This window comes from Grus americana, chromosome 3 (assembly GCF_028858705.1).
Source record: "Grus americana isolate bGruAme1 chromosome 3, bGruAme1.mat, whole genome shotgun sequence".
NCBI classification, from domain to species: Eukaryota; Metazoa; Chordata; class Aves; order Gruiformes; family Gruidae; genus Grus; species Grus americana.
This window is the reverse complement of record NC_072854.1, coordinates 112189526-112215727: the sequence shown is the minus strand read 5'-3', so window position 1 is coordinate 112215727 and position 26202 is coordinate 112189526. Positions and strand designations below refer to the sequence as shown.

The window sequence follows — 26202 nt, the reverse complement described above, 5'->3', positions numbered from 1 at the left end:
AAGCACTTTAGTAATAATACAAGCTGTTGCTTCATGAATCAGTTTTTAAAAGAAAATCAATATGACTTAGCCTGCATGTTGGCTCATTTGAACATTTATTTATTTATTGTGATCAGTCTTGCCTCTTGGGTATGTCTCAAATGAGTAGAAAATAACGAATATGCCAGGATATAGTAGGTGTTCTTAAAATATAATGGATAAACCAGTTCTAGGACAGAATGAAGAAACGTGGCCCCAGTTCTAAATGTGAGTCAATCACAATCCCCTGGGCGCTCAAATTGTCCTTCAGTTTGGGGGAAATTCACAGAGAAGAGTTGCAACTTCTAGAAGAACACCTGCAAAAATGGTGGTCAGCCCATATGCTTTTTGTCTTTTTGCTTTGATTTGCACAGGGAGAATGCAGTTTCTGTGGGCCGTGCAGCAGGGTTGTGGAAGACAGCAGGTAGTATGCTGGAGGGCAGAACTGCCTTTCAAAGGGACCGGGACAGGCTGGAGAAATGGATTGATATGAACATTGTGAAGGTCAGTGAAAGCAAATGTGAAGTCCCACCTCTGGGACACAATGACCCAGTCCTGTGAAGTGTGTGAGGGAGTTAACCAGGAGTCAGCAGGTGCCCCTGCAACACAGGAGGCCAACTGGCTGTATCAGCAAGGAGTGCAGCCAGTAGTGTGAGGGGAGTGATTAAAGTGATTATAGTCCTTTCTACTTGGGACTGGTGAGACCCCACCCAATATGGGGCTCCCCAGTACAAGAAACAGAGGAACAAACTGGAGTGAGTCCACTGAAGTGAGTGGAGGCCACCAAGCTGGTTGGAGGCTGAAGCACAGGGCATTGAGCAGGATGCCAGAGTGGAGACCTTCAGAAGTCCCTGCAAACCTGAGTTATTCTATGGTCCTATATGCAGACCACCATATCTAATTCCTAGAGATTTCAGATGACAGGATGACTCCAGAGAGTTGGTAGACAGCTCAGATGAGCTGCCAGTCCCTGGAGGGCAGTACAGATTCTACTAAGGCACACAGAGGAAATCCATGGTCAAGCTGGATCAAGACCTGCCTTCCTAGAGGCCATGTCCTTTCTGCTGCAAAACAGTGGGCAGCACGCTGCTAAGGATGTCTCAGTACCGCTTCCATGCACGACCATCAGCTTGTCCCCACCCAAAGCTAGCAAAAGATGAATTGGGCAAAGGTGGCAGGGAGAACAAAGCAACAAATAGCTGACTGAAAAGCACATAGCAGGGAAGCAGCAAAGCTCTGTTGCCCATTTTAATTAATTTGTTCTTATCAATATTGTTGGGTGTTTTTCTGTTGAAATCCACTGCACCCTTCTCCTTGATGGAGAACAAGTCAATTGATTTCTCTATGTCTTCCTGTTCAGTACCTCACATATACATGTATGTGAGATATGTATGTGTATATATGTATGTATACACCTGTATGTGTATGTATATGTACGTATGCACGTGTATGTGTACATATATGGCACTGACTAAGAAATGGCATGAGTCTGAAATAGGGGGAACACCTCTGAGTTTCCTAGAAGGACAAAATTAATCTGAGAGGTATGCAAATACCTGACCTTGTGTTGGGAAGGGAAGGCTACTGTAACTCACCTGGTGCATCACTTCAGATGCTTTACCTTTGCACAAACAGAGTCTGGTACTTGTCAGGAAAGTCTGTAAAGGGAGGGTTTTCGACCATAGCAAAATAGCCCACCATAGAGTTACCGGACAAGAGAAGGTGGCTTCCTCCCTGGGCACATGGCACTGTGGTTGTGTCCACTTGTAGATTGGATGCAGTAAATTACAGATTCTCTCCTACCTCCCACCTCATAAAATCTGTCTCCCAGAGCCCTTTCTCACACCTCTGCTTCCTTCCACAGACAGCTATACCCTGAAATGGCTAGAGCAGCCTGTCATAAGTACACTTGGACGTGTCCAAAGAAGGAAATGTGATGGCACGAAGAAGTAGCACCTACCTTCTGACCACTGCATGCAGCAGGGTCACCAGAGCTGCCTCGTGATCAATAAATATGAGATATATGTAGACCTCACCATATCACCATAAACTGCAACAGTGTTGGCAGCTTCTGCTTTCATTCCCTTGACACAGCTGTGATCCTGGTGTCTGCAATACTGAGTCCTGCCTGCGATGTCAGAAGCAAAACCCAGTGTTCTGTGTTGCACAAGAGAAGTGGGACCATGGGCTGCAGTGACCAGACTGCCTGAGGAACCACGCCATGTTGGTAATGCAGCAGCTGTGAGCAAAGCCACGCAGCTGGCAAAGAGCGTCCTTTGTGCTGGCCTGGTACAGAAGGCAGAGTTGGTGCAGGACGCTGAAAAGGGCCGGATTAGTTTAGTTGAGAAAACTGTTCTTGTCGTCCATCTCCATCTCCGCCTCTTATCTTGGATTTGAAGTTGTCTGAGCCCAGGACTAGCCACTTGGACTCCATCTTGCCCTGAAGTAACCAGGCATGTAAGAAGGTCTCCTATTCTGCAAATATTCACCCTGTGGTCTTGTGTTGCTAACAGGCAAGTGCAATGAACTCTGAGACTAATGAAACCTGTTGTCCTGCAGACTGCGTGCCATGGCCTGTTGTGCACTCTGACAGAAGCTCCACCACTGGTTGGGGCTTTTAGCAGCCTGAGTGTGTGTTCTCTGATGTCTAATACACAGTGCACTCTCTCTCTGCGCCCTTTGTGGGGCAGAGATTGGGTACCTCTCTTCTGTTGCACTGCTCCTTATTGTGAAGTTTATAGGCACTTTAATTATACTAAAGATGTCCACACCCTTTGTCAAGTTCTCTTGAAAATGGTTACTAAATTAAAAAGTCCCTTGGGTTAGAAACACCCTCCGGACAGCCATCATTGTATGCGCTGGTGGAGGAAGAAATCAAGGGGAGGTTACAGAGAAGCTGCTGGTTGTTGGCCGCCTGTGAATTTCCTTTGCACCTTACCAGGTGGCATTTCCCAAGCTGTGACGGGTGCATGGCAGCTGGCACAGAGAAGATGGTTGCCGTTGCCACGGGCAGGCAGGCTGGCATCTGCCCCAAATCTTTTCCAGCCTTGGTGTACAGCAATGCTCCCAAGCAGCCTTGCTATGCCCTCTTCTTGCCTCAGCAGGGAGCTCTTGCAAGCCAGCCGTATGGTGGGTGTTGCATGGAAGGCAGGAGAAATTCATTTCAGACTGACGGTGCAATAAAAAATGCTGAAGGCTATGAAGATTCCCAAATGAAAGCACCGAGAATCAATGGAGGTATCGGGGGTTACGAAATCCCGTCAGATGGCAGATGTAATGTGCAATTAGTCTCTGACCCAGCACATTACTTGCTGAGTCTCTCTGTTCCCTTGAGCTCTGAGACTTTCACAAAGAGGGTTTTTTTCCTTCTCTCTCAGTGAGTCTCCAGCACTCCCCATGCCTCTTCTGAGATTAATCCACAATGACATCCTACATTATATGATTAAGTTGGAGCCTTCTGAACCTAGACTTTACAGCTTGATATTTTTCCTTGTAGTAAATCTTAGCTATCACTACAGTTTGTCATCTGGTAAAGATACCAGTGCCATTTATTTGACACCTCCTGATCGAGCCAATATGGAATGAAGGTCTCACTTCAGAAAGGAAGGGAAGCAATGAGGCAGCTGTAGTCTTTGGGAGACTGGCCTCTCTCCTCTCTCTCTCTGGGATGGCAGAGCTCTTTTGTAAACTAAACAGGATCTCCCAGTGTCCAAACATAGGAGGGCAGAGCACTCTGCTACCCCAAAAGTGATGTTTATTAAAAATAAAGTTACCTTTAAGCCTGGAGAGAGCATAAAAAGAGCAATGGCTTCTGAATAACAGGTAATTTAAGGGGCAAGGTCAAGCTGAACTAAATGATAGGTATGTTGATTCATTTTCAAAAAGCTGCTCTGAAAAAGGAAAGCACCCAGAGTTATTTTCTTGGTGTCCCTCTGGAGATAAGTAAGCTGTCAAGGGTCTAACTTTACCTGTCAATACTTCCTCCTGACTTCTTCCAATTCATCATTCACAGCAGATATAGGATCCCTGTCTCTCCTTCCTGGTCACACAACCCTTCCTTTCCCAAAGGAGGGGTTACAAACAGAGAATAGCCATCAGCAACAAGCATCCAACAATAAATAATGATGCTCTACAGAGTGCTTTCTTGGTTCAACAGTTACTGACAACATTTCATTGCCAGTCTTGAATGGTATGGTTCTAAACAGCAGGAGAAATTACTATAGCAATTTATTAAGATATTCCCCCGACTGTGATTTCCCAATTCATATAGGTTTGTACACTGTGGCTTCACTCAGAAATACCAACATCATCTGCATAAGGTAGATGCACATACTGGCCTTTCTGCCAAATTTGCCTGGGCGCACAAAAGGAAGTTCATGCCAGATTTATTCTGGCTGGGGGAAGACAGGTGGGACCTGCTCTGACACAGAGCTTATATGTGGAAAGATAACACAACAAGTTATTTTTTCATACATCTGAGCGAGTGGAGCGCTGGTCAGCCCACGTCCTGTAGCGGTTTGGAGCTGGTACTCAGAAAGCACAAGCTGGTGGTGTGGTGTCAGTTGCAGTGTCGGTCACGCAGGCTGTTCTCTGTGAATAAAAGGACATGAATCTCACGTGGCTGCCCAGTTTCAGAGCTGTATTTCCAGCATGAGCAACAGGGACTTGTGATTTCATTTTCACACAGACCCTCCCTTCTGCTGCTGAAAAAGGCTAGAAATCCCCCCATGTGTGTTTGAAAAGCTGTTTCCTGACTTTTCCAGCCTAAGGTTTTCATCAACATCGAACAAGGTCATAGGCAGCCCAAGGCATCACTTCTACCTTTGGTTCTTGCTGTTCCTCTTGCTCTCAGATACCTTAGGAGAACCCAAACCATGTTTATCTCAGCTCTTCCTAGCTGGGCCCACCAGGATCGCAGGACTTGACTCATCTCCCAAGCTGATGCAGAAAGAGGTACTGATATGCAGTAGAAAAATTTATTTCCACAGCTGGCATCTTCCAGGAGTATCACTGCAGACGGTGATATATATAGCACACCCAAAATTGGGGTGAGCCTCTCTTTCTTCAGAGAGGTCATGTACACAGGCAAACCTGAAAGGGTTTGATGTTCCTTGCATGTGTGTGAACGTACACTGACTTCTTGTGAAACCATACATCTTTGCGAGGTCACCCCAGTCACCTGCTCTGCTCCTCCAGCTCTGTGAGGGTCAAGCCCCTCTCTGCCAGGATGTCCCCACTGGTGTGTTGGCCTGAGGCTGCTGGCCCAGGACACACCACAAACCTACAAGAAAGTTTGTTTCAGGTGCACAGGTAAAGCAAAGATAGACCCTACAGTCTATCTCTGGAACGGGCTGCTTCAGTGTCTCAGATGGGTGGTAATTTATAGCTCCCTCCTCAGTCTGGTGAGGTGACGTGGACAGTGTTTTGAAAACCAACATTTAGACAGGCAGCAGCTGAAATGCTGTATCAGCTCCTCACAGCCCACTGCAGACTAAGCAGAAGGTGGTACTCTTACGGGAAGAGAATTCTCCAAGGCAAATGTATCCCCCTGTAAGGAGTGAGACAGCACCAGTGCACCCCATGTTGTCCTTCTCGCATGGTCCTTCTTGCTCTTCCACCAGCTCCCCCTGCTCAGAGATGGTTCCTCTTCTTCAGCCACATCACAGCATATGGCAACCCCAAAGCCTGAGCTGAGGAAACCCCGAGTCAAATGCTACTTATGTAGCATTTCCTTCAAATTTTTCCTTCCTTCATCAGAACCTTCCTGACACTGAAGAGCAAACACTGTCCCACCTGGCTTCAGAGGTCCTTGCTCAGCAGAAGCTCAGACTGTAGCACTGGTGTTGGTGGCACTTTCTAGTCCTCATGCTATAAATTTTTCTTTAGAGGATTGTATCTGTTCTGCTGGCTAGAGACGCTGCAGTAGGCCATGCCAACATCACTTAACTTAGGAAGAGACAGGTCCCTGTTCAGCTTCTGGCTGACCTGCAGCCCTGGGTGAATATCCATGCTGCAGATATTCAGCAAACTGGACCCATACTAAGGCATGAAAGCAGCCAATGAGAGCTTTATTCCCACTTTGGGCTGTAGTGAGGCCCAGGTCTACATCCCTGGGACACCACCTCCCTTTAGGTTCCCTGCTCGCCCCCTGGACTGCCATGCCAAGTGCCAACCCCATGTCACATGGTGGGTTGCTCCAGCATCGCAGCACATCCTCAACTTTCAGCCAGGTGATGCTCTCAGGAGTGCTCTTGCTAGCCAGGTCTTTCCCACAGTGCTGCTCCTATTTACTGTCCCTTGGGGGTTCCTGGAGACACACAAGCCTGCACTCCTCAGTTTAGGATGCTATTTTTAAGGCAAGGACCTCTATGGCATTAAAAATCCTTAAAAAGGCTGCCCATCTGGGAAATTTTCTTCTAGCTCCAGAGCTGGCTTTTGCCTTTCAGGTCAATATTTAGCCTGCACAACCATCACCAAAAATCATAGGACAGACCCCTCAACCACAACATTGGTTTTAAAATGACATTATTATTATTATTATTATTGTTGGGCATGCACAATGACCTTAGAGTCTCTGTATTTGCTAATTTTTTGAACTCCAGGTTAAATTCAGATCAGGGTTAGGAAATATTAGTTCCTTTCTTTCTAAATGAAAAATCTGAGTTTCTTCTTCAATACCACGTGCTCCAAAGTTCAGGCTTTGAGAGAAAGAGCTAATTCCCCACAAATCATGCTGACATAAGGGAAGAGCACGTTACACATGGCAATCCGCTTCCTTGGCTGTGTGGTTCTTTGGGCTGATCTGTGTCAGGGGCAAAGCACAGGAGCCTGTGCTGAAAGCCAAGTCCTAACTGAAACGTGTTACCTTGCCCGAATTGAAGCTCAATGACCACCTGCATGTTGCAAAATGGAACGTGTGTGCTCACAGGTCTCGCTGCACATCTCACATGCTGTGGCATTTAGGGCCTTCACACAGGGGTAGGGTGGTATCCTCGGAGCGCTAGCTTGAATCCCAATCATCATTCTCCTTTCTTGTCATGAACCACACCCAAACACACTTAAATCTGAGTTATTTAGCAAACGGATTAGTTGTTGACATGTGGTGCTCAGCTCTGGGGTCTTGGATGGGACTTACATGGCCCCCAAAGACTCCCAAGGTGGTGATGGATAACAGGAACCCATGCTCCCCAGCCTGGATGTCACCCATGGGCTGAGTGAGACAAGAGCTCTGCTGGCAAAGCATGGGGCTTTTGCTGCAGGTTGATCCCTCCCATTGACATGTAGCTCCCAAGGACCTCCAGCCACGTGCATCACCTACCCAGCTGGCTAGCGCAGGAGTCACCATGCAGAAGGGCTGCGTCTCTGCCCCGTGACAGTGCGAGACCTTGGCCTGGCTGCTGAGGAACATGAGGCAGGGGGAGATACCCACACCTGAATGCACAGGACTAGCCAGCTCTGCTGCAGCTCTCAGGACGTCGAGGGGCTCCTGTGCTGCACCTCAGATGAGACAGCCATGGCAGCACTGCTAGGAGTGCAGCTGAGGGTGATGTGCCCCATACTGCCACGCATCCTTTCCCCCCGCCCCCTTCTGCTTATTTTAAATTGAAAACAAATGGGAAAAGGCCCAGATGGAAATCTCTTAATTTAAATTAAATAACTAATCAGTATTTCCAGTGCTTGTCTTTGCTTGTTAGATAAGCGCTTTCCTAGCCTTAGATAAGGGCTTTCCTAGCCTCTGACAAGGTTTTCTCCCAGACAAGGCGTTACTACATTATAAACTGAGGCAAAATAGGATCTGGACTGGGATATATGTATGACATAAGTCGAGACTTAGTGTATATCACATTGTTGTCATCCAAGTCTAGCAGTATTTCACTCCACCCTTAAAAACAACCAAGAAACCTCCCGTTCTTCCTGAATGGGAGGAATAGTTTGAAATGGGGCAAATGTGAACCAAGGTGGTCACAGCCACCTGATTTCCAGGGGAAAGTGAGGCAAGGACTGCAACACACACCCCAGGTTGTTTTTTAAAGCCATTAACACACTGCTTTGGAGAACCTACTGTAAGCACCATAGCTGGAAACCCTGTGCATCCTCCTGGAAGAATAAGGAGGCAGCAAATTGTGCCCTTGTCCCTCACCCACCCAAACCCAGATACTGCCCATTGGGGCAAATACAGAGTGGGGACTCTAGCTTGCTCACTTACTACTGCCTTGCTTCAAAGGGAAGGGGCTTCCACAGCAGTTGCTAGAAAAATAACTTGAAGGGAAAAACCACAGAATTGACTTTACCTTAATAGGGCAACCTGGCCAAAGAGCTGCATTGACTGGGCCCTCAGCTTTAGCGGTGGCTGATAACTGATGAAGATGACTACGAGTACATTACTGGTCTCCAGGCTTGGTTTGAAGCCCAACAAATCAATGCAAAAGAAGAATTGTCAGTGACTGCAATAGGCTTTTGGGTTCGGGTACAGTATGGGATGGTCCATACAAGTACTTCTCCAGGTAGCTGAACTCAGGGTACTGAGGTAATTTTCACTCAGTCTAACGCTTCACATATGTCCAAAGAAAGTGTCACACGGACCATCAGCAGCTGTATACCATGTGTTTTAATAAACTGTATAACTAGCAGAAAAATAGTCTTGGATGTGTTTGTCCTCCTCCCCCCCTAAAATAAAAAAAATCAAGTTAAAACCAAAATAAATCCAACCCCAAAACAGAAGAAAAAAATTGTCCCAGAGCAAAACTGACACACAATACAGGGTTGGAAAAAAAAGGTTTTAGATGACATTCTTGGGTAAAGAAATTATGTTTGTAAAACACAAGGTAATGAATAATAAAATGCTTATTGTTTTGATCAGTTTCTCTCTCTGTGTATATGTATATATATGTAGATACATATATATCTATGCTGATACACCCTTGGTGAGATGAAATGATACATCTGTAAGACAAAAAAAATAAAAGAGTGCCTATGGGGAAGGAGTAAAGAAGAAAATGAATGTATCATTTCAGTCAGTGAAGTAAGGACAATGCTCAGTTCCCTTACAGTGTACCATTGCACTGCTTATCGAGGGACATGCTTGTCTCTCCATGGCTATGCTGTGTCCCTGGTCCACGGATGAGCTGTGAGCTTGTAATCTGAGGGGTCTCCTTCACTGCTGTGTGTATGAGCAGTACCTCAGAAATGTATGAAGCATTCCTTCCCCTGGTTAATTCCCATGCTTTACCATGATTTTTAATTGAAAATTGATTAGTATTTCAGTTTGCATTTTTTCCCCCAGGTTTCTTGCACTGACTGCTATGCACATCTCCACGGTAAGGCAGAGCAACCCAGACAAGCAATACGCCACAGGAATGTGCCACTATCACGATGTGACTGGATGGAGGAATTCATTTTACAATGGATCCCATGCTACTTGGATCTCACACTCAGTCTGCGGAGCCAAGTCATGCAGTAACCTCAGCTGTTCTGCACTGGGTGGGCCTGTGGGTCACATCTTAATCCAAAAACAAAGATAGGAAAGAAAAAATATTTTTTATTTCCTTTTCTCCTTCCATGGAAACCTACCCACACAGGAAGAGTAGGCAATACGATTCTACGCTGAGGTGTCTGCTTCACTTAGGCAAATGAGTCCTGCATTCAAAAAAAAAAAAAAAAAAGAAAACATATTCTTCCTCCTGTTGTTATATTGCTCTTTCAGAGAACCAGCCACTGTCCATGCTTTCCCAGATCTCAGTGCCGTGCTTAACAAGCAAACTAAGCACAAGCTCATGCTGGCTGTGAAGTTCAGGTGACCAGGAAGGTATTAAGAGAACAGCTCAGTTTGCCAGCTTCTTGTAAACACCATATTGCAAAGAAGGCAAAGGCAAAACACCCCTCTCCACACCTCCCCCAACTGCCTTCCTTCTGGTTTTTGTTTGGTTTTTTTCCTCTCTCTTCTTTTCTTTTTCTTTCTCTCTTTTGCTCTTTCTTTCTTTCCTTCTTTCTTGTACAGAGGTTCACGAAGAGAAGCAAGACTTGTGCATCACAAATGATGGAACTATCCCCACCCCAGACAGCTTCCCACCCTACAGTAATGCACAAGCCCATCTTATCCGGTACCTGCCCCCAGAAGGTGTTTGTTTGTCTCTTGATCTTTTTGGAAAAATCATGCAGTCTGATCTGCTGGGGATTTCTGCAGTGCAGGCGCCGGGTGGCTGGTTCTCCCCCTTTCCTGAGGCTCATAAGTGATTGTTTTTGGACAGATAGGCAATAAGAGCCACAGCCACCCCAACGTAGATGCCAGTTCCGATTGTGATGGACAGGACAGCCAGGAAGAGTGCTCGCCGGGAGCTGGAGCTTGCATGGTGGAAGTCCCCCTTGGCTACCGCTTTGTTTGTCTGCAAGATATACAACAACAACAATGCAATATATCTATTTGTTTCATCTGGAAATGAAGATGTGATGCTCGTTTCTTGGATGAAACATGATTCTGGGATAAGATAGTAAACTGGTTGGAAATCAGATACTTTTTTAGTTGAATGAGGCTATTTGCACAATTAGGATGATGATGAAACCAATGGCATCTCAAGTGGTACTTTGAAGTGCCTTTGAGCTTTAACGTATCCTAGGATTTAATACTATGCATCACGATGACTTGTGAGGTGGCTCAGCCTCCCCTGAGAACGTGGACAGACGGACTGTGAGCCAAGGGCCTGCCATGTCCCCTCCAGACACAGCTGCAATCCAGCTTCTGTGAGGTGGCTGGATCCCAGCCTGGCTGGGAAAGGTAACAAGGGAAAAGCCCTGTAAACGTGTCACTTGCACAAAAATGTTCTTCCAAGTCAGGTGAATGTTTGATCTGTTCTTACCTGGACAAGGACAAGAGGAGCTGAATTTTTGCTTCCAGTGCAGTGCTTTTGAGCACACTAACTAGGTGGAACAACTGGCCTGGGTTCACCACCACAGAGAGGCCATACACCTTGCATCCTCCTCAGGCATGAGCTTTAGTGCAGGACAAACACCCAGGAAACCACAGCTAACAGACATTTCAGCCTTGATTCAGATGAAAACTTACGCATACGAGCAGGGCAGTTCCCTTGATTATCAGAGGGATGAAACACATGCTTAGTGGGGCTATTGCTGTTGGAGCCATGGTCTTCTCTCTTGGGAGTGGTGCATTCAGCTGGATGTGTCAGCTGGAGGAGGAGTTTCCATTTTGGTGGTCTTAAAGTGGCTTTGGTGTCCCTTGCTACAGTTCCCAGTAGCTCAGAAGACTAATCCAAAGCTCTGCTATTTGTGTCACATCTTCTATGTAGCTTTGAGTACCCAGGCAGGTGCCTTTAATTCAGCCTGATTGTCTGGAGTTCCCCAAGTTATAAGCAAGGCATTTAGGCTTGAGTACAATGAACATCACAAAGATACACATTCGTTCAGCTGTAAACAATGAACACAGAAAGCAGAATTGCAGCTAAGTGGGCATTGTCTCCTGTGATGATACCACAGTGTGGTGGGTTGACCCTGGGGGCCAGGTGCCCACCAGAGCTGCTCTCTCACTCCCCTCATTCACTAGACAGGGGAGAAAAGGCATAATGAAACGCTTGTGGGTCGAGATAAGGACAGGGAGAGATCACTCGCTAATTATCGTCACAAGCAAAACAGACTGAACTGAGAGAGGGAATTCATCTAATTTATTAGTAAGCAAAACAGAGTAGAGGAATGAGAAATAAAATCAACTCTTAAAACACCTCCCCTCACCCCTCCCATCTTCCCGGGCTCAACTTCACCCCCAGCTTCAACCTCCTCCCCACCTCAGCAGCACAGGGGGACGGGGAATGGGGGTTCATCACATGGTGTTCCTGCCACTTCTTCCTCCTCAGGGGGAGGACTCCTCTCATCGTTCCCCTGCTCCAGCATGGAGTCCCTCTCACGGGAGACAGTCCTTCACGAACTTCTCCAATGTGAGTCTCTCCCACGGGCTACAGTCCTTCACAAACTGCTCCAGCGTGGTCTCTTCCATGGGGTGCAGACCTTCAGGAACAGACTGCTCCAGCGTGGGTCCCCCATGGGGTCACAAGTCCTGCCAGCAAACCTGCTCTGGCGTGGGCTCCTCTCTCCACGGGGCCACAGGTCCGGCCAGGAAGTTGCTCCAACGTGGGCTTCCCACGGGGCCACAGCCTCCTTCAGGTGCCTCCACCTGCTCCGGCGTGGGGTCCTCCACGGGCTGCAGGTGGAATCTCTACACCCCCTCATCCTTCCTCCATGGGCTGCAGGGGGACAGCCTGCTTCACCATGGTCTTCTCCACGGGCTGCAGGGGGATCTCTGCTCCGGCGCCTGGAGCACCTCCTGCCCCTCCTTCTGCACTGACCTTGGTGTCTGCAGAGTTTCTTACATCTTCTCACTCCTCTCTCCGGCTGCAAAAGCTCTCTCTAACTGCTTTTTCCTTCTGAAATATGTTATCACAGAGGCGCTGATGGGCTTGGCCTTGGCCAGGGGCGGATCCATCTTGGAGCTGGCTGGCATTGGCTCTGTCAGACACAGGGGAAGCTTCTAGCAGCTTCTCACAGAAGCCACCCCTGTAGCCCCCCCCCCGCTACCAAAACCTTGCCATGCAAACCCAACACACACAGTCACACTGACATCAACGGGATGGCCACTGCAGAAAGCTACATCTGGAGTTTGAGAAGTATTCATATATCAGTTCTTCCAGCACATCTTCCAGGCACCTTTGGGCCCAGGAGCCAAGACAAAGCAAAATCCCTGCTCAAAACAGGCAAAGGAAAGCTAAAATTGGACAGGACTGATCTGCTCATTGACAAGACTACCTAATGCCATTTCAGCAGGTCTCAGTCTTGCAGCGTGTTGAAAGGAGGACATCATTTCTATAGACCATAGTGTGATATCAGCAGGGTCACCCGGCAGCCAGTAACAGATCTGTCACCTACAAGAAAGGTCTTGTAGAAACATATGAGCTCCATAAGTTCTGAGCCAGCCTTTGTTCCCTTGTAACAATGATTGAGGAATTCATAATGCTTTAATTGTATTTCTCCATAAATGCTCGATTTGCTGGGACACTTTCTGCTTCAGTGTCATCTATTGGTCTATTTTTGCCTTTTTTTTACTATCGTGCTACTCAGAGCAATTTACAGCAGCCAAATGACAAGCTTCTATGCTGAAAAAAAAGGCTTCTGGCCTTTCTGTCAATGACTTTATTAGGAGAACTGTCTCTTCTCATTCATCAACCTAATTTTTAAGCATAATGCCTTATAAATGTTTCAGGCAGAAACAATGCCATACAACACGTATTAAAAGAGAGAGAGAGAATAGGTTGCAGGCAGGAGGAAAATCATCATTTCAAAACAGCAACATATAAACAGCTCCCAGGTTTACAGTTAGTGTCATGTCCTTTAGTTTAGATGGGGAAGGCATCCTACTCACTTTGCAGAGGATGTTTGTCCAGGCCTCTCAGCAGGGTGACCAGGGATTTCATGAGCTTCTTGTCTGGGACCTCCAAACACTCAAAAGAAGAGCCCTTTCCAGAAAAATGCCAGGGGCTTTGGGGATCATGGAAATATTTCCTAGGGTCGCTTAAAAGTCTTGGTAAGGAAAGCAGAGAAAGCTTTAGAAAGAGTTAGTCATTCAGCTCTCCTCAAAAGATTTTCTTCAAGCATCTGCTACCCATTGCAGCATTAATAAAAGGCTCGAACAGCGAGGCTCCTATTCACAGAAGTTAGGTCAGATTTGTCAGGCGAAGGTAAATGCACAGCACTGAAACTATTTGAGCCTTTCAATAAACTGAGGTAAACAGTTTCAACCCCCAAAATGAAGGGAAAGTTTGAAAATGCTGGAACATTTCAATTTGACATTTCTGAAATGTCGCGTTACGTTATGGAAAATTCTGCAACATTTTGGGTTGACCTCTTTTAAATGAAGCTTTGTACAGTCTCAAAACAGTATTTTTTCACTCAAAAATAGATGGAAACTCAAAGGGAAAAGAAACCATTAACTAAAGTGTCAAATAATCTGAAAACTTGACAGTATGTCTTGACTGGATTCAATAAAAGAGGTCGGATCTACCCAAAATGATGTGTTGAGCAACCCAAAGGGATTCAGAAGGCTGATTTGTCAAGCATTAATAGCCTTTTTTCTGATAGGATCTTCAACCTAGCAACAAACCTGCTCACAAAAACCAGCTTTTTCTCTTGATGAGCTCTTTGAGGACAGCCCTGACCTTTGTGAAAGGATTGGACCTATGGTGAAAATCCAGTTTCTCGTTAAAATGTTCAGCGCAGCCAAAACCAGATGTCTTGTATTAGTCACATGCTGCCATAGAGTTGCTGAATTTTGCAGCTTCTGTCATTATGATATAGCTTGATTTTGCTTAGGGAATAGGCCTGTGCTTTCACAGAAGTTCTAGCTTCCAGCAAATTACCTAATCCAAATGTGTTTTTTTTGATTTTAACCTAATGCATATTTTGTGACTTAGCAAAATTGAATCACTCCTATATCAAATTCTGGATGTAGAGTGCATTGGTAAGGGCACGTGGGAAGGACGATCTTATATTCCTCCTTTATTCCATTCAGAAAGGTTTCCACTGAGATGGAGAAATCATCAACACAGAAACTATGCTCTGTCAGTGTAAAACTAGTCTGAAAGGATTTGCTTATCACTAAGAAAATTCTTTGTTGCTATTCCCTAATTAGCAAAACTATCCCATTACTCCCCAATGTTACTATATGCAAATTACAGCATTTCTGCAGGTTTAAGCTCAACAGATCTAGAAAACAGTTACCACACAAAATGCAACTGAGGCCAATTTTAATAGGTTAGCATCTGGCAACTAATAAGCAGTTTTTTTCTTGAATTTTTTTTAAACAGGGATCAGATCTTTGGTATCTCTGTGCACTTGGAGGAAGTCCCTTGGTTTTGATACCCATCCAACAGCTTATGACCCAGCCCATTTGATACCTGACATGGAGAAGTGACATTCTGTTTGGGGGCTTCCACACCAGGGATGCCTGTGCTCTAGCAAACTCCACGTGGGAAATCAGGACAAGAAATATCATGTGTAGATCAGAGAGCCCAGTCAGACCCGGTCTCACCAGTTTTTCCTTGATGTGGTAGAAAAGGTGAAAAAAATGGTCATTAAACCTAAAAAGAAACCAAGACATCTAAATGCAGACAGTGGTCAGGCTGCTCACTTGTCCTCACAGTGTCCGCATCGTGGGTACTGCTAGCTGAAAGATAAAACTTGTCTACTTAGAAAAGTCCAGTCCTCTACTTAGGACTGGCCACCTAAGCCCATGATCAAACACCATAAAACAGAGAACCAGATGCAGTGATTCAAGTCTCCAGAGCCAAAATAGGTACAAAAGTGATATCTGTTGCAGACCCTTCTTGGTAATTGCTGCCAGTCACAGCACTGGGACCTCAGACATCAAAAAAACCCCTCAGCTTTCCTTTCCAACACATGTTTTTGGGTCAAATGATAAATGTTTTCACATTGCCCCTATGGTTAAAATTGCTCAGAAAAAGAAAAAAAAAATAGGTAATTAAAAAAAAAGTATTTCAGATAAAAATATTGAGTAAGGAAAATACCCCACCAAATTTTGGTTAAAAATGAGGTCACATTTATGGTGTGCTGGTCTGCAAACTAGTGCAAGGCAGGATGTGTTAGACTGATGCCGTCTCCACTTTCAGTAAACAGCCCCGTCCTGGATGCCCTCAGTACCTGTGAAGGACCCCTGGGTGCCACAGGTGCCACAGGCTGCTCAGAAGCCTGGTCTGAAATGACAAAGCCCTGCATCCATCCAGGCATTTCTGCTCACTTAGAGGTGGGGATGGGGTAAGGTGCACCACCAGGGCCCCTGCCAAGCCCCTGGGGCTGACGTACCAAACGGTACTAAGGCACTGTTTGTCCAGCCATTCACACCCAGCCTGGAAATGGATTTCTGTGAGCTCCTCTTGGCAGGCTCAGCTCTGGCCTCACTCAAACAATATTTGCTTTTGTTACTTCTTTCCACTGAAAAGCAAAGCCGCAGCTATGAATACTACTGTGCTGAATACTTAGCTGGTATTAATTGGTCCATCATGCTTGACTCTGAGGGTAATGCAGCCAGGACTGGTGCAAGAATGAAGATCCAAATGCCCTGCTAACAAAGGGCTTGATTCACTACAGCCTCTTCAAGCTAAGTGCCTTAATTTAAGTAGTACGGAATACAAACAGCTATTCTAATGGGCTTAAAAGTGGCTGCAGAAGTAAGCACTTTTCTAATCAGAATTATATTATCTGTGGAGTTTTACGGTACTTCTATCCATTCGTTTCTTCCCTTCCCTGGCAAGACTGTGGCTGGCAGCCAGATGATTGATGAGCCAATTTAATACAGTCTTTGGGCAGCAGCGGGACCAACAGGTTTGATAAACAGAGCAGGGGACAAGTGCAAGACATGGGATGAATTATGAGTGGGGGATAATTTATCACATAGCACCAGGCAAGTTCTCTCACCGCACAGCCAGAAGACGAGATACTTTTCTTGCAAAGGGTTTGTATTGCTGGACGACTCCTGCCTCTTGGTTTTCCCTTGGTCTATGTCCGCTGGATGCCCGGATATGACTACTGTCTTGCCAGCTACTGGCACAGGTTGTGATGAAGGCTGGATACTCCAAAGCTGAAAATATGGGCTTGAGCAAGCCCCCAGTCAATCCTGTCTTCTAGATGCGTTGGAAGTAAGCCAGGAAAGTGAGGCAGGGTGGGGGAAGAAAGGGTAAGGAGACCTGGAAGATTTATCTTTGTTTAACTAATAAAATGAATGTCTTGTTGTTTAGAAACACTTTCAAGGAACTTCCCTGGAGTTTCCACTTGAGCTTCTGCAAAACATATTCATCATGTCCCTGGGCTGCATGTTTTATAGGCCGAGAGAAGATGAATATGTACCTCCACAGCTGCAAGGCCAAAAAATTCTGCTGCATCCCACAGTGTCTCATATATCATACTCACAAAATACCTTCTGGTACGCTGTATGTGGAAACAAGAAACACATTGATCACAATTATTAATCCTGCCTCATCTCCCTGAGGCTGGGCTGCAGGAATGGCTCCATGTAGGAGAAGAAGAGGGTATCCTGACCCCTTTGGTCAGGTTGCAGGAGGATTTCTTCTCACTTCATGGGAAGAAGTGGCCAGAAGGGATCAGGGATGCTCAGCTGCCATGCAGCCACTGGCCAGATCCTGAGTCTTACTTCTTCAAGTGGCATGCAAAAAAAAGCCACAGAATGAGGAATAACTCATACAGAAAATGCTTCTGCTCCCATACCTTCTCCTGTCATTCTTCTAGTCAAAAGCTCTGGCCACTGTTTTTAATTTGCCCAACTTGTCCTTCCATTAGTCTCAAATTTCTGGGCAACATCTTCCACCTTCAGGCTTACAGCACTTATTTTCACTGACGGTGAGAAAAAGACTCCAGAGTCTTTCCTAAAGATACAGATGGAAAATGGTGAAGTCAGGATTTTCCTCTAGACTATGACTGACAGCAGGGAGGTGCCAGTCAGCAGGGGAAAGCACAGGGCTGGCCGACACCAAGGGTTGGGATGTGGCAGGAGAGTTTTCAGTCCTGAGGAGAGCATCAAAGGGACTATGGAGTCCCATCAAACAGCTCACAGGCAGAAATGGTGATCTAAATAAATGACAAATGGTTCTTTGCTCTGTCAGGCTTTTGCAAATTCCATTATGCCCATAGTATAATAGAAACTTCAGCCTGTGGCAACTTGCCTCTTGCCTTTCAGCTACCAAAGAGCTCTTCTGCACCATTTCTGCTGCTTCCTACGCAACAGCCTCACCAAAATCCCACCAAGCTCCTGAACGGTGATGGGGCAGATGGAAACAAGTGGCTTGAGTAAAGGGATTTCTACTGCCACCAAATTAAATGATGTTGTGCTGGTGGAAGGAGATGTACTGGGAAAAATATTTATTCCTGGAAACCCATGAAAGACTCAGGAGAAGAGAGTGTGAATGGGGAGAAGAGGGTGTAAACGGAGACCAGCATGAATCTGCTCTTCTGCATGATCAACTTTCATAACATCTGGGTTTGAGCCACCACTGTGGTATCAATGTTTTCTGCTGGAATTTGAAAATATGACGTAGACAAGGACGTGATTCAGCCCCTGGCTGGTGCTGCCTGTGGCGTTTGATTGTGTATTCAAATGCAGATATAACTATAAATGTCCGAGTGAGATTTCGGCACTTCGAAAAACAAGAGCATAATAATGAGAACAGCAGGCGTAAAAGGCCTGAATGAGCAGAATGCAGAGAGATGTTTTTAGACAAGCTCCACAGCAACAGCAGTTCATTTGATTGCACTTGAGAGAATGAGACCTCAGCCCATGGTACGAGGGCAATTCTGTTTTCCTGGCATATTCAGGAATTTGGATGTTTATGGTAAAGATGATGATTTCCACCCTTGGTTTCGCTTCTAGCCCTTAAGCATATGTTGCCATTTAGTGATGAAAGAGAAGAAAATTTGGGAAAGGTGACGTGGTGAAGCCTAGTCTACACACACACACACACACACACACACACACACTTGCCCACACAGACTTATACACAGCTGACATGGGTTTGTGTCCACACACATAGACACATACATGATCTGCCTAGAGACTGGATGCAGCTACCTAGGTACCACTTAAGTTTATCAACTAAGTATTAGTGACCATTTCAGCCCCAAGGGGCTCCTTTATTTTTCTCATTTAGATGGCTGTTTGTTTCTTCTTTGTTTGAAGATACAGAATTAAAAATGTGAGTATTACTCAGGAAGGGAAATCTGGAAGTGATTCCTAGTTTTCAGATTTCATTTTGTGAGTGGCAAGAAATTGCCCTCAACTCAGGGGACATCACAAGGTACTTTTTGCCTGTGATGCCCCTACCCCTGTCACAGGATCTGGACTGGGACTGATTGGACAGTGCCACAGATGAGTATGCATTTCAGGACTGTTAGAGTATCCTGATATTGCATCTGGTGTTTGGTTAGCAACGGGGGTCACCAAGAGGCTGTGGAGTCTCAATTCTTTGACATATTCAAAACCCAAATGGACATGGTCCTGAGAAACCTGCTCTACCTGACCCTGTTTGAGCAGGGAGGATGGTCTAGATGATCTCCAGAGGTCACTTCCAACCTCAACCATTCTGTGATTCTGTGATTTTGTGAGGATTTGACAGTTGTACAAAGTTGTGCAAGGTGCCATTCAACTGTCAAATTTCCTTATACACACATATGCCTGGAGAAGTTCCTCTGTTTCACAGGCAAAAACAAGGCTTTTAAAGCCCTGCGATGACTTTGTTAGGGCTCTGCTGAAGGGCCTCCTGTAGGTAGGTTCCTGAATTTGGAAAAAGCTGCACTCATGTCTTTCTACCTCTATCTTGTTATATAAGATTGGTGTACAGAGTGGATTTCCTCTGTCCACATCCAATCCTACTGCTCCATGACCCTCCAACTCCATTAGTATCAAGGCACAGTGCATGGTCCCAACCTGGGTAGCTCTGGATCTCAGACCTCACCGTTGAGACCTTTTCTGCCCATGAGGATGGCCACATGACCTCCCCACCAAGCCATAGGGATATGTGTTTCATGTGGAGTGGTGGCATCAATCCCTAGTTCCAAGCTGAAGGCTCACCATTTTGGCTCAATTTGCTATGCCTTGGGATAGATGAACAGGCTATTATGCAATATCCTTCCAATTCAAAATGACTGCAGTATTCACAGAAAGTAAGAGGGATGTTGTGAGGCATGAGCTCTGTGCCATTTGTGGTGATCTGTCTTTGTTTTGCTGTAGTCCCTTCTGTCTGTCTCTGGTCCTCTTCCTCATTTGTGATGGGAGGAAGACCATGTTGGTGGGCATTCTGCATTCACTGTAGCGGCCCTGGTCTCTCTTCCCTCCAACACAGCACAGGAAAGGGTAGAAGATGCTGCCCAGTGCTGCCAGGGAGGACCTCAGCCCTGGACCCCCACCTTCCACCCTCGGAACAGACAAGAAAGGCATGGTGGGACAGGGATGTGATGGGGGTTTCTGCCTTGGGCACCCTGAGCCGCATTTGGGGGAGGACGAGAACATGGAGAGTCAGAGTTGCTGCACTTTTGAAAAGTGTCTATGGGGTGGTTGCTCTTCTTGACAGGAAGAGATTTGATCAGAGAATGAGTTCCTCCAGTTCTGAACTCTCAATTTTCTTGCCTGCAGGTGTCCCTATTTGAACTGAAATAAATCTCTGAGTTTTAAGGGAATTATACAATCTCCTATCTAATAGGCCATTAATGATTTTTTTGAGGTAAGATTAAGAACTCCTGAGGTAAGATGCATCCTTGTTTGTTGATATCAGTAGCTTTCTCAGCTTTGTGTCACAATCACCCATGATTTCTCTACCTGTAATCTGTGTTACACTGTTCTTTATCTACTTCCAATTTCATGTGTTGAGGAAGCTCTTTCTGATCTGTTGTTGGCAGAGCCTGGTTTCCTTAGGACAGGTTTTTTCCCAGATTGGTTTCCTAGCACATGGGGTGGATACCACATCAGTTATATGGAAGTGTCTTCCAAGGATTGTTCCTTGGGCTACCATCTGCCAGACTGGCCTGCAAACTCTGCAATTCCTCTGATCCCCACCGATGCTGTGGTGGCATGTTTCTAGGCAGGAGACCCAACCCAAGCTACTTCTGAGAAACATTTTGTCATTTGATATGTTAACTAGTAAGGTGAGAAGTTATGAGGTACTGTGGACTCTGCAACATCCAACAGTGAACGTGAGGTAACTTACTCCTCTTCCTTCAAGGAACAGGTTTACTTTGAATGAACTCAACTTTTCAAAAGGGTACTTCAGGCACATCCAAAGAGTCACCAGAGATCAAATGATGAAGACTACCTCTTTCATGTGACAAGACCCCTTCTCCCCTTTCCATTCCTTCCACTTTCTCAAAGCCTTTCTTGCATCAGTTCTTTAGTCTCTTTTTTTAAATCTTAATGCTCTTTTCTCCCCCTCCCTCGGACCAAATGCCCAACAAGGTCAGTTCAGTAGGGCTGCTGTGACCTGCGGTGGCTGAGGATTTGTATCTCAGTAGGTAAATGGTCAGGCTTGATGTCACGGAGACTCAGAAATCAATCCTTGCTTGTTGCTGGGGGGTGCTCGAGATAAGCAGAGACACAGCATACTGCTGCATGGAACCTGGATCACTCGCTGACATTAACCAATCTCGCCATTCTTCACTCTGATCCCTTGGCTTGATTTAAATTGAAGAATAGTGCCCAGTTTTTATTCAGATTTTTCAATCAGCCAAATCACCTTAATGTAAAAACAGGGAAACTGAGGCAGGGAGGGAGAAGTGGGATAAACGTGCGAGGAAAAGCAGAAGCTGCAGCAAATCCAGGCTCCTGAAAGGTATCCTGATGACACTAAACTTCTTTTATTTTAACATCAATCAGAAAGAAATCTAATTAAATCGCAAAGGCTTCAGAGAGTGTCTACAGAGAATATCTGCTGGTTTAATTGTATTGCTTTAAGAGGCAAATCAGTTTACACTCCCAGAGCTTTCTGTATCAGCCAGCTCTGATATAAGTTAACTTCCAGAGTATGAACAAGGCTGTTCTTCCCTGTGAAGAAAGACTTTGTTTTTCAAAAGAGGCAAGGAGCTTCATTTAGGAGTCCCCAGTGGAAAGCGACTCTGAATTAATTTGCGGTGTGCCGTTAGAAGGGTGCATCTGACACAGCGGGAAACCCTGAAGGAACTCCCTCCCGATTTCAGGAATGCCAGATAGCTTGTGTATCCATGCAGCGGGATGGGCTGAGCACCCCTCACCTTCCCCCCTGCTTATCGGGACAACGAACGGACTTCATCATCTACGGGAGTCCTACCGCTTTGCTTACTTGATAAGCAAAATTGGCCAATGGACTGAAAAGTTATCAGTGAGGGCTGATGGACAGACGGACAGGCAGACAGACAATTACGAAGGCCACAAAAAAAATAATACAAGCTGCAAATTTCCCTAGTGTATGGGTTATGTGTGTAGGGTACCAGCAAGGAAGTGCCTAGCCTTGATTTGCTATTGATTGCATCAGGAATGCCCTCGCAGATGACAGAGCCGTAAGACAGCTAAACAGCAGCGAGCCGTACCTCCAATTCCTGCAAGCTGCCGATGGTCTGCTTTCCCAGGGGCAAGCAGGAAGTGCCGGGCATGGCCCTACAGAGCCCGGGGGGAAAAACAGGACCCAAACCGTCGCTTTCTACCCACCACCCTTCCCCGACACCAGCAGCACCTCCTTACTCTCATAGCCAGCACTTTCGTGTCTCCTGACGTTGGCTCCAAGCCCAGATGACAGCAGCAAACCCAGCGGGGGGTCATGGAAGTCTTGTTTCAGGTGTCCCAAAGCTCTGGGATCCCCTGTGAGCAGTGACAGGGGTATAAACGGCCGTGGGCAAAATTAACTCTTTCTGGCAGGCACTTAGGTGTCTTGCTTTGCTTTTAAAAATTTGATGTGTTACCTTTCTCTTCTGATTACAAAGATTAACATCTCCTCTTTTTGGTGGTTTTTTTTTTTTTTTTTAATGCTTGCTTCCCTGAAAAATGTTGAAGAAGAGCATAAAGGACTCTGTCATTTTCATATACTGCTACCTCTGACACCAGAGATGCGAAACTGTAATTTATTTCCCCTGTTGAACTCAGCAGCAAAGCGTTTTCTTTCAAGGGACTGTCTCAAAGGGGAATTTCTGAATTCATCATTAAAACTTTACCAATGCACCTATCCTGGATATTATTTGGGAACAACATCAAGAAAGTATTATAGAAGTATATTCTTGCTCTGTTCTTAAAACCCTCTCTTCCTATCTGCTTACAGCACCACCGGAGAGAGGTTATTGGGTTAGATGGACCCCTGGTTTGACCCAGAATTTTCATCTATTCTTAGGAGGGTTCAGCATTGTTTGTTTATAATGCAGGGTGATACACTGAGTTAATCCATTATGTTAACATGCTATTCCTATATTTATTTAACAAAAGAGTGTTGATTTTGCAGACATAAAAATTGCACCTATTTAGCATAAGAGCTAAAGTCACTGCATTTTGATAAAAAAAAAAATAATCTGTTTATTCTTGACTAAAGTATGCAAAAAGCATTGTGAACCACTGGCTCCCTTAAGTTTTCTGCTCAGACTTCTGTTCCCATTTTTACCAGAAACTTCTGAGCTGATGACAAGTATGGGAATAAGGCAGTGTGTTTCTGTCTTTCTAACAGACATACTTCTTTTAAAAAAAAAGTAGTGAAATTTCTCTCTCTTTCTCTTAGTTCCTCCATTTTTTCCACTGTTATCACTGCTTTTACAATGGATTCTATATTTACATGGACAAAACATATTGATTAAAGTCCCATGAAAGATATAACTCTGACATTTCAGAAGACAGAAACTCAGGAAAAAGGTTTTAAAAGTTCTGGGGGAGACAAGAAGAAGGAAGAGATCTTTTAATAACTTTTAAACAACCCAAACTGCATTTAATACCAAACAGAGATACAGGCAAGGGAATAAGCATGAAAAGTAACATTTCTTTCTGACCAGGGGCAGAAAACAGTGCCAAAAAAATGTGTTGAACACAAATGTGCTATCAGAATTTAAAAAAAAAAAACATGCAAATTAATTTAAGCACTTTGTATAGATAGGTTTGAAATATTTCACGTTGCTTTTGCGTTTTTCTTAGTGTTTTTATATATATATATATGCGCATTAACCAAACCTTTCAGATGAAAAATTTCTTTCCAATTGAAAAAAGGGATTTGTTTTGCTCTGCTTGAAAATGTATTGATATGGGATGCTCCAACCTTTTCAAAATGTGTTTTGAAAACCTTCTGAGACATGAAAGTTCTCAAAAAAAATTTTTTTCTGAAATGCATACTATATATACACACACAATTTTAACAAATCAACAAAACTTTGGTGGATAAATTCTCATTTGGCTCCAATATCAGTCATTATGCATTCAATTTTTAATTGCTTTTCAGTAACCAACACATGTTGCTTCTTCATAAATGTGACCCTTTCTGAGGCAGCTGCTCCTCTTATTGGGGCGGAGATGGCCTCAAGTGAACAAACTCCTGTGGAGCAGTCACCCTCCTGAGAAGGCATGGTCTGGACCTATGGGGTATTTTGTGCCTGCTGCTGGATGCAGACCTGAAGCTGACTGCCACCTTGGAAAACACGTAGAAGGGGGATACTAAGGAAATTATTCCTGGCTAGGCTGCTTGCATTGTGGGGGAGACCTGGAAACAGCAGTTGGTAGGTGGTGTGTTCACTGCAGTACAAAGAAGATATTCTCCCGTTCTTCGTGCCTAGCCCCCAAAACCACCCTTGGATGGGGAAAGAATGAATAAGGAGGAAAAAATGTGCTGCAAGACAGGCATCCTACCCAGACACCCACCAGCATACACTAATGCCAGCAACACCTCTGCACAGGCTGAAGCAATGGGAGGGCATGCTCATCTCTTGACTCAACTCCATACTCGGTACAGGAGGACTCAAGATCTCTTTTTTAATACAGGGAAAGTTCATCAGCTGACCTGAAACAATTAATCTGTATTTGTCACCATTGCTGTTGGCATGGAAATGGAAGGTCTAACCTTGTATTAAACTGTCAACACCCTGAAATGACTGCTCTATCTTTCCTATGACTCAGCGTCTGCAAGACAAGAACTCCATGTTCTCCAGCAATAACACATCCCAGTGTTGTCATGCCAGCAGATACCAGCCCCTAATCTCTTGTGTAGAAAAGTCCTCTCTCCTATAACTACAGTACTCCCAGGCAGACGGTCCTGTGTTTCAGTGGTGCGGTGGCTTGCATGTGTGGGCAGCCTATCAAAGGGCTTTATCTCAGCCCTCACTCTTCCCTGTAGACTTCTTCCCCTTCGATCTCCTGTAACTTCTGCTTCTCTTGTTGCTCCTGGTTCACCCTCTCTTTCTTCTGTTCAAACAGCAACCCTGCTTTTGCATTTTGTCAACATTACCTCCACCCGTTTAAATGGGTGCAGGCTGTCTGAAGGGTGGAAGGTGCGGTACGTTGTATTCTTATGCTGAGTGTTTCAGCAGGAAGAGAGCTCTCTGCAGAGCTGGGGCGTGGGTGTATAGAAGACATCCAGGCAGCAGCACTACCTTCCCAGGGGTGGGCAGCTGGAAGGAGCCGAGAAGCAGCCAAAGCTATAAAGACTTTGCTCATCTGCTGCACGGTGAGCAGGGCAGCAACTTGGTGAGAGATCAGGGGAGGTCTCCAGAAAAGCTGCTGCTGAGGAGTGAGTCACCTGTCCGAGCACTAATAACAGCCTCTCCCAACCCAGTTTGTCTGCTGGCATCACAGAAAGAGCTGCGAGACCCCACACCTGCAGTGCCTTAAGCAAAACAGTAAGTGAGGGGCCCCTGCAGGTCTTGCAGCACAGAGCTGCTGGTTTCACCTCCGTGATGGCAAGAACATCCTGCCAGTGTGCCTTCTTCGTGCCTGAGTCAGCTCTTACTCCTGTGCTCGGGAAGAAAGCAAACCGGCTCGAGACATGTATCCCCAGAGATTCTCTAGCTTTGGTACTCTCTCTTACTCCAGCATCTTACTAATGCCTGCAATAACCACCTTATAAGATTGTTTTCTCACTGCAGGCTTGCTCCCTGAATCTCCTATTGCCATGCTAAGAGAAAGGAGCAGGATGGCACAGAGCTGCAGCAATTCTTACATTGGCATGCTGGGACCATTCTATTTTTGATTCATGTGGCCCCTGGTCAGAATATTTGCTGCTTTGATGATAATTGGTGGAAGGAAGAGGCCATCCCAAAGGTCTCTTCTCCCTTTAACAAACTGCTCCAACAGGGGTAGGGTTCCTCCTCAGTGGAAACCCATTAGCATACAAACATAAGTCCTGATTGTCCAGCAGGGAGAGCACAGATTGCTAATATGCATACTTCTTAGTGCCTCTGAGGGGTCACCAACCTGGCCAAGTTTTTTAATATCAAATTATTCCACAGCGTACAAACAAGAACATGAAGTCTGCTTCTTTTCTCTCTCCCTCTCCTTCGTTCTGTTGCACATATACAGCAAATATCTCACTCCGTGCGGTTTAATTGGCATTGCTGTGTCTGCTAAAAGTAATGAAAAATGCAAATCAGAAGCTCCCCTCTCCAGCCAGTTGGCTTGTCTAG

General features: G+C 45.5%; 1 protein-coding gene across 4 annotated transcripts in view; it reads right to left on the bottom strand.

Annotated features, from left to right (window-relative positions):
* Positions 1–4288: 4288 nt before the first annotated feature.
* Positions 4289–26202, bottom strand: part of SYNDIG1 (synapse differentiation inducing 1) — an 87111-nt gene continuing 65197 nt past the window's right edge. For 2 of the 4 annotated variants that reach the window (XM_054821230.1, XM_054821229.1), the window contains one exon: positions 9961–10400. In XM_054821230.1, coding sequence (XP_054677205.1) covers positions 10242–10400 — 159 coding nt within the window. In that variant the 3' untranslated portion in view covers positions 9961–10241. Of the gene's footprint in view, positions 4609–9960; positions 10401–13438; positions 13597–26202 lie in introns of those variants that run through there. The other 2 variants (XR_008576482.1, XM_054821231.1) reach the window with 2 other exon arrangements.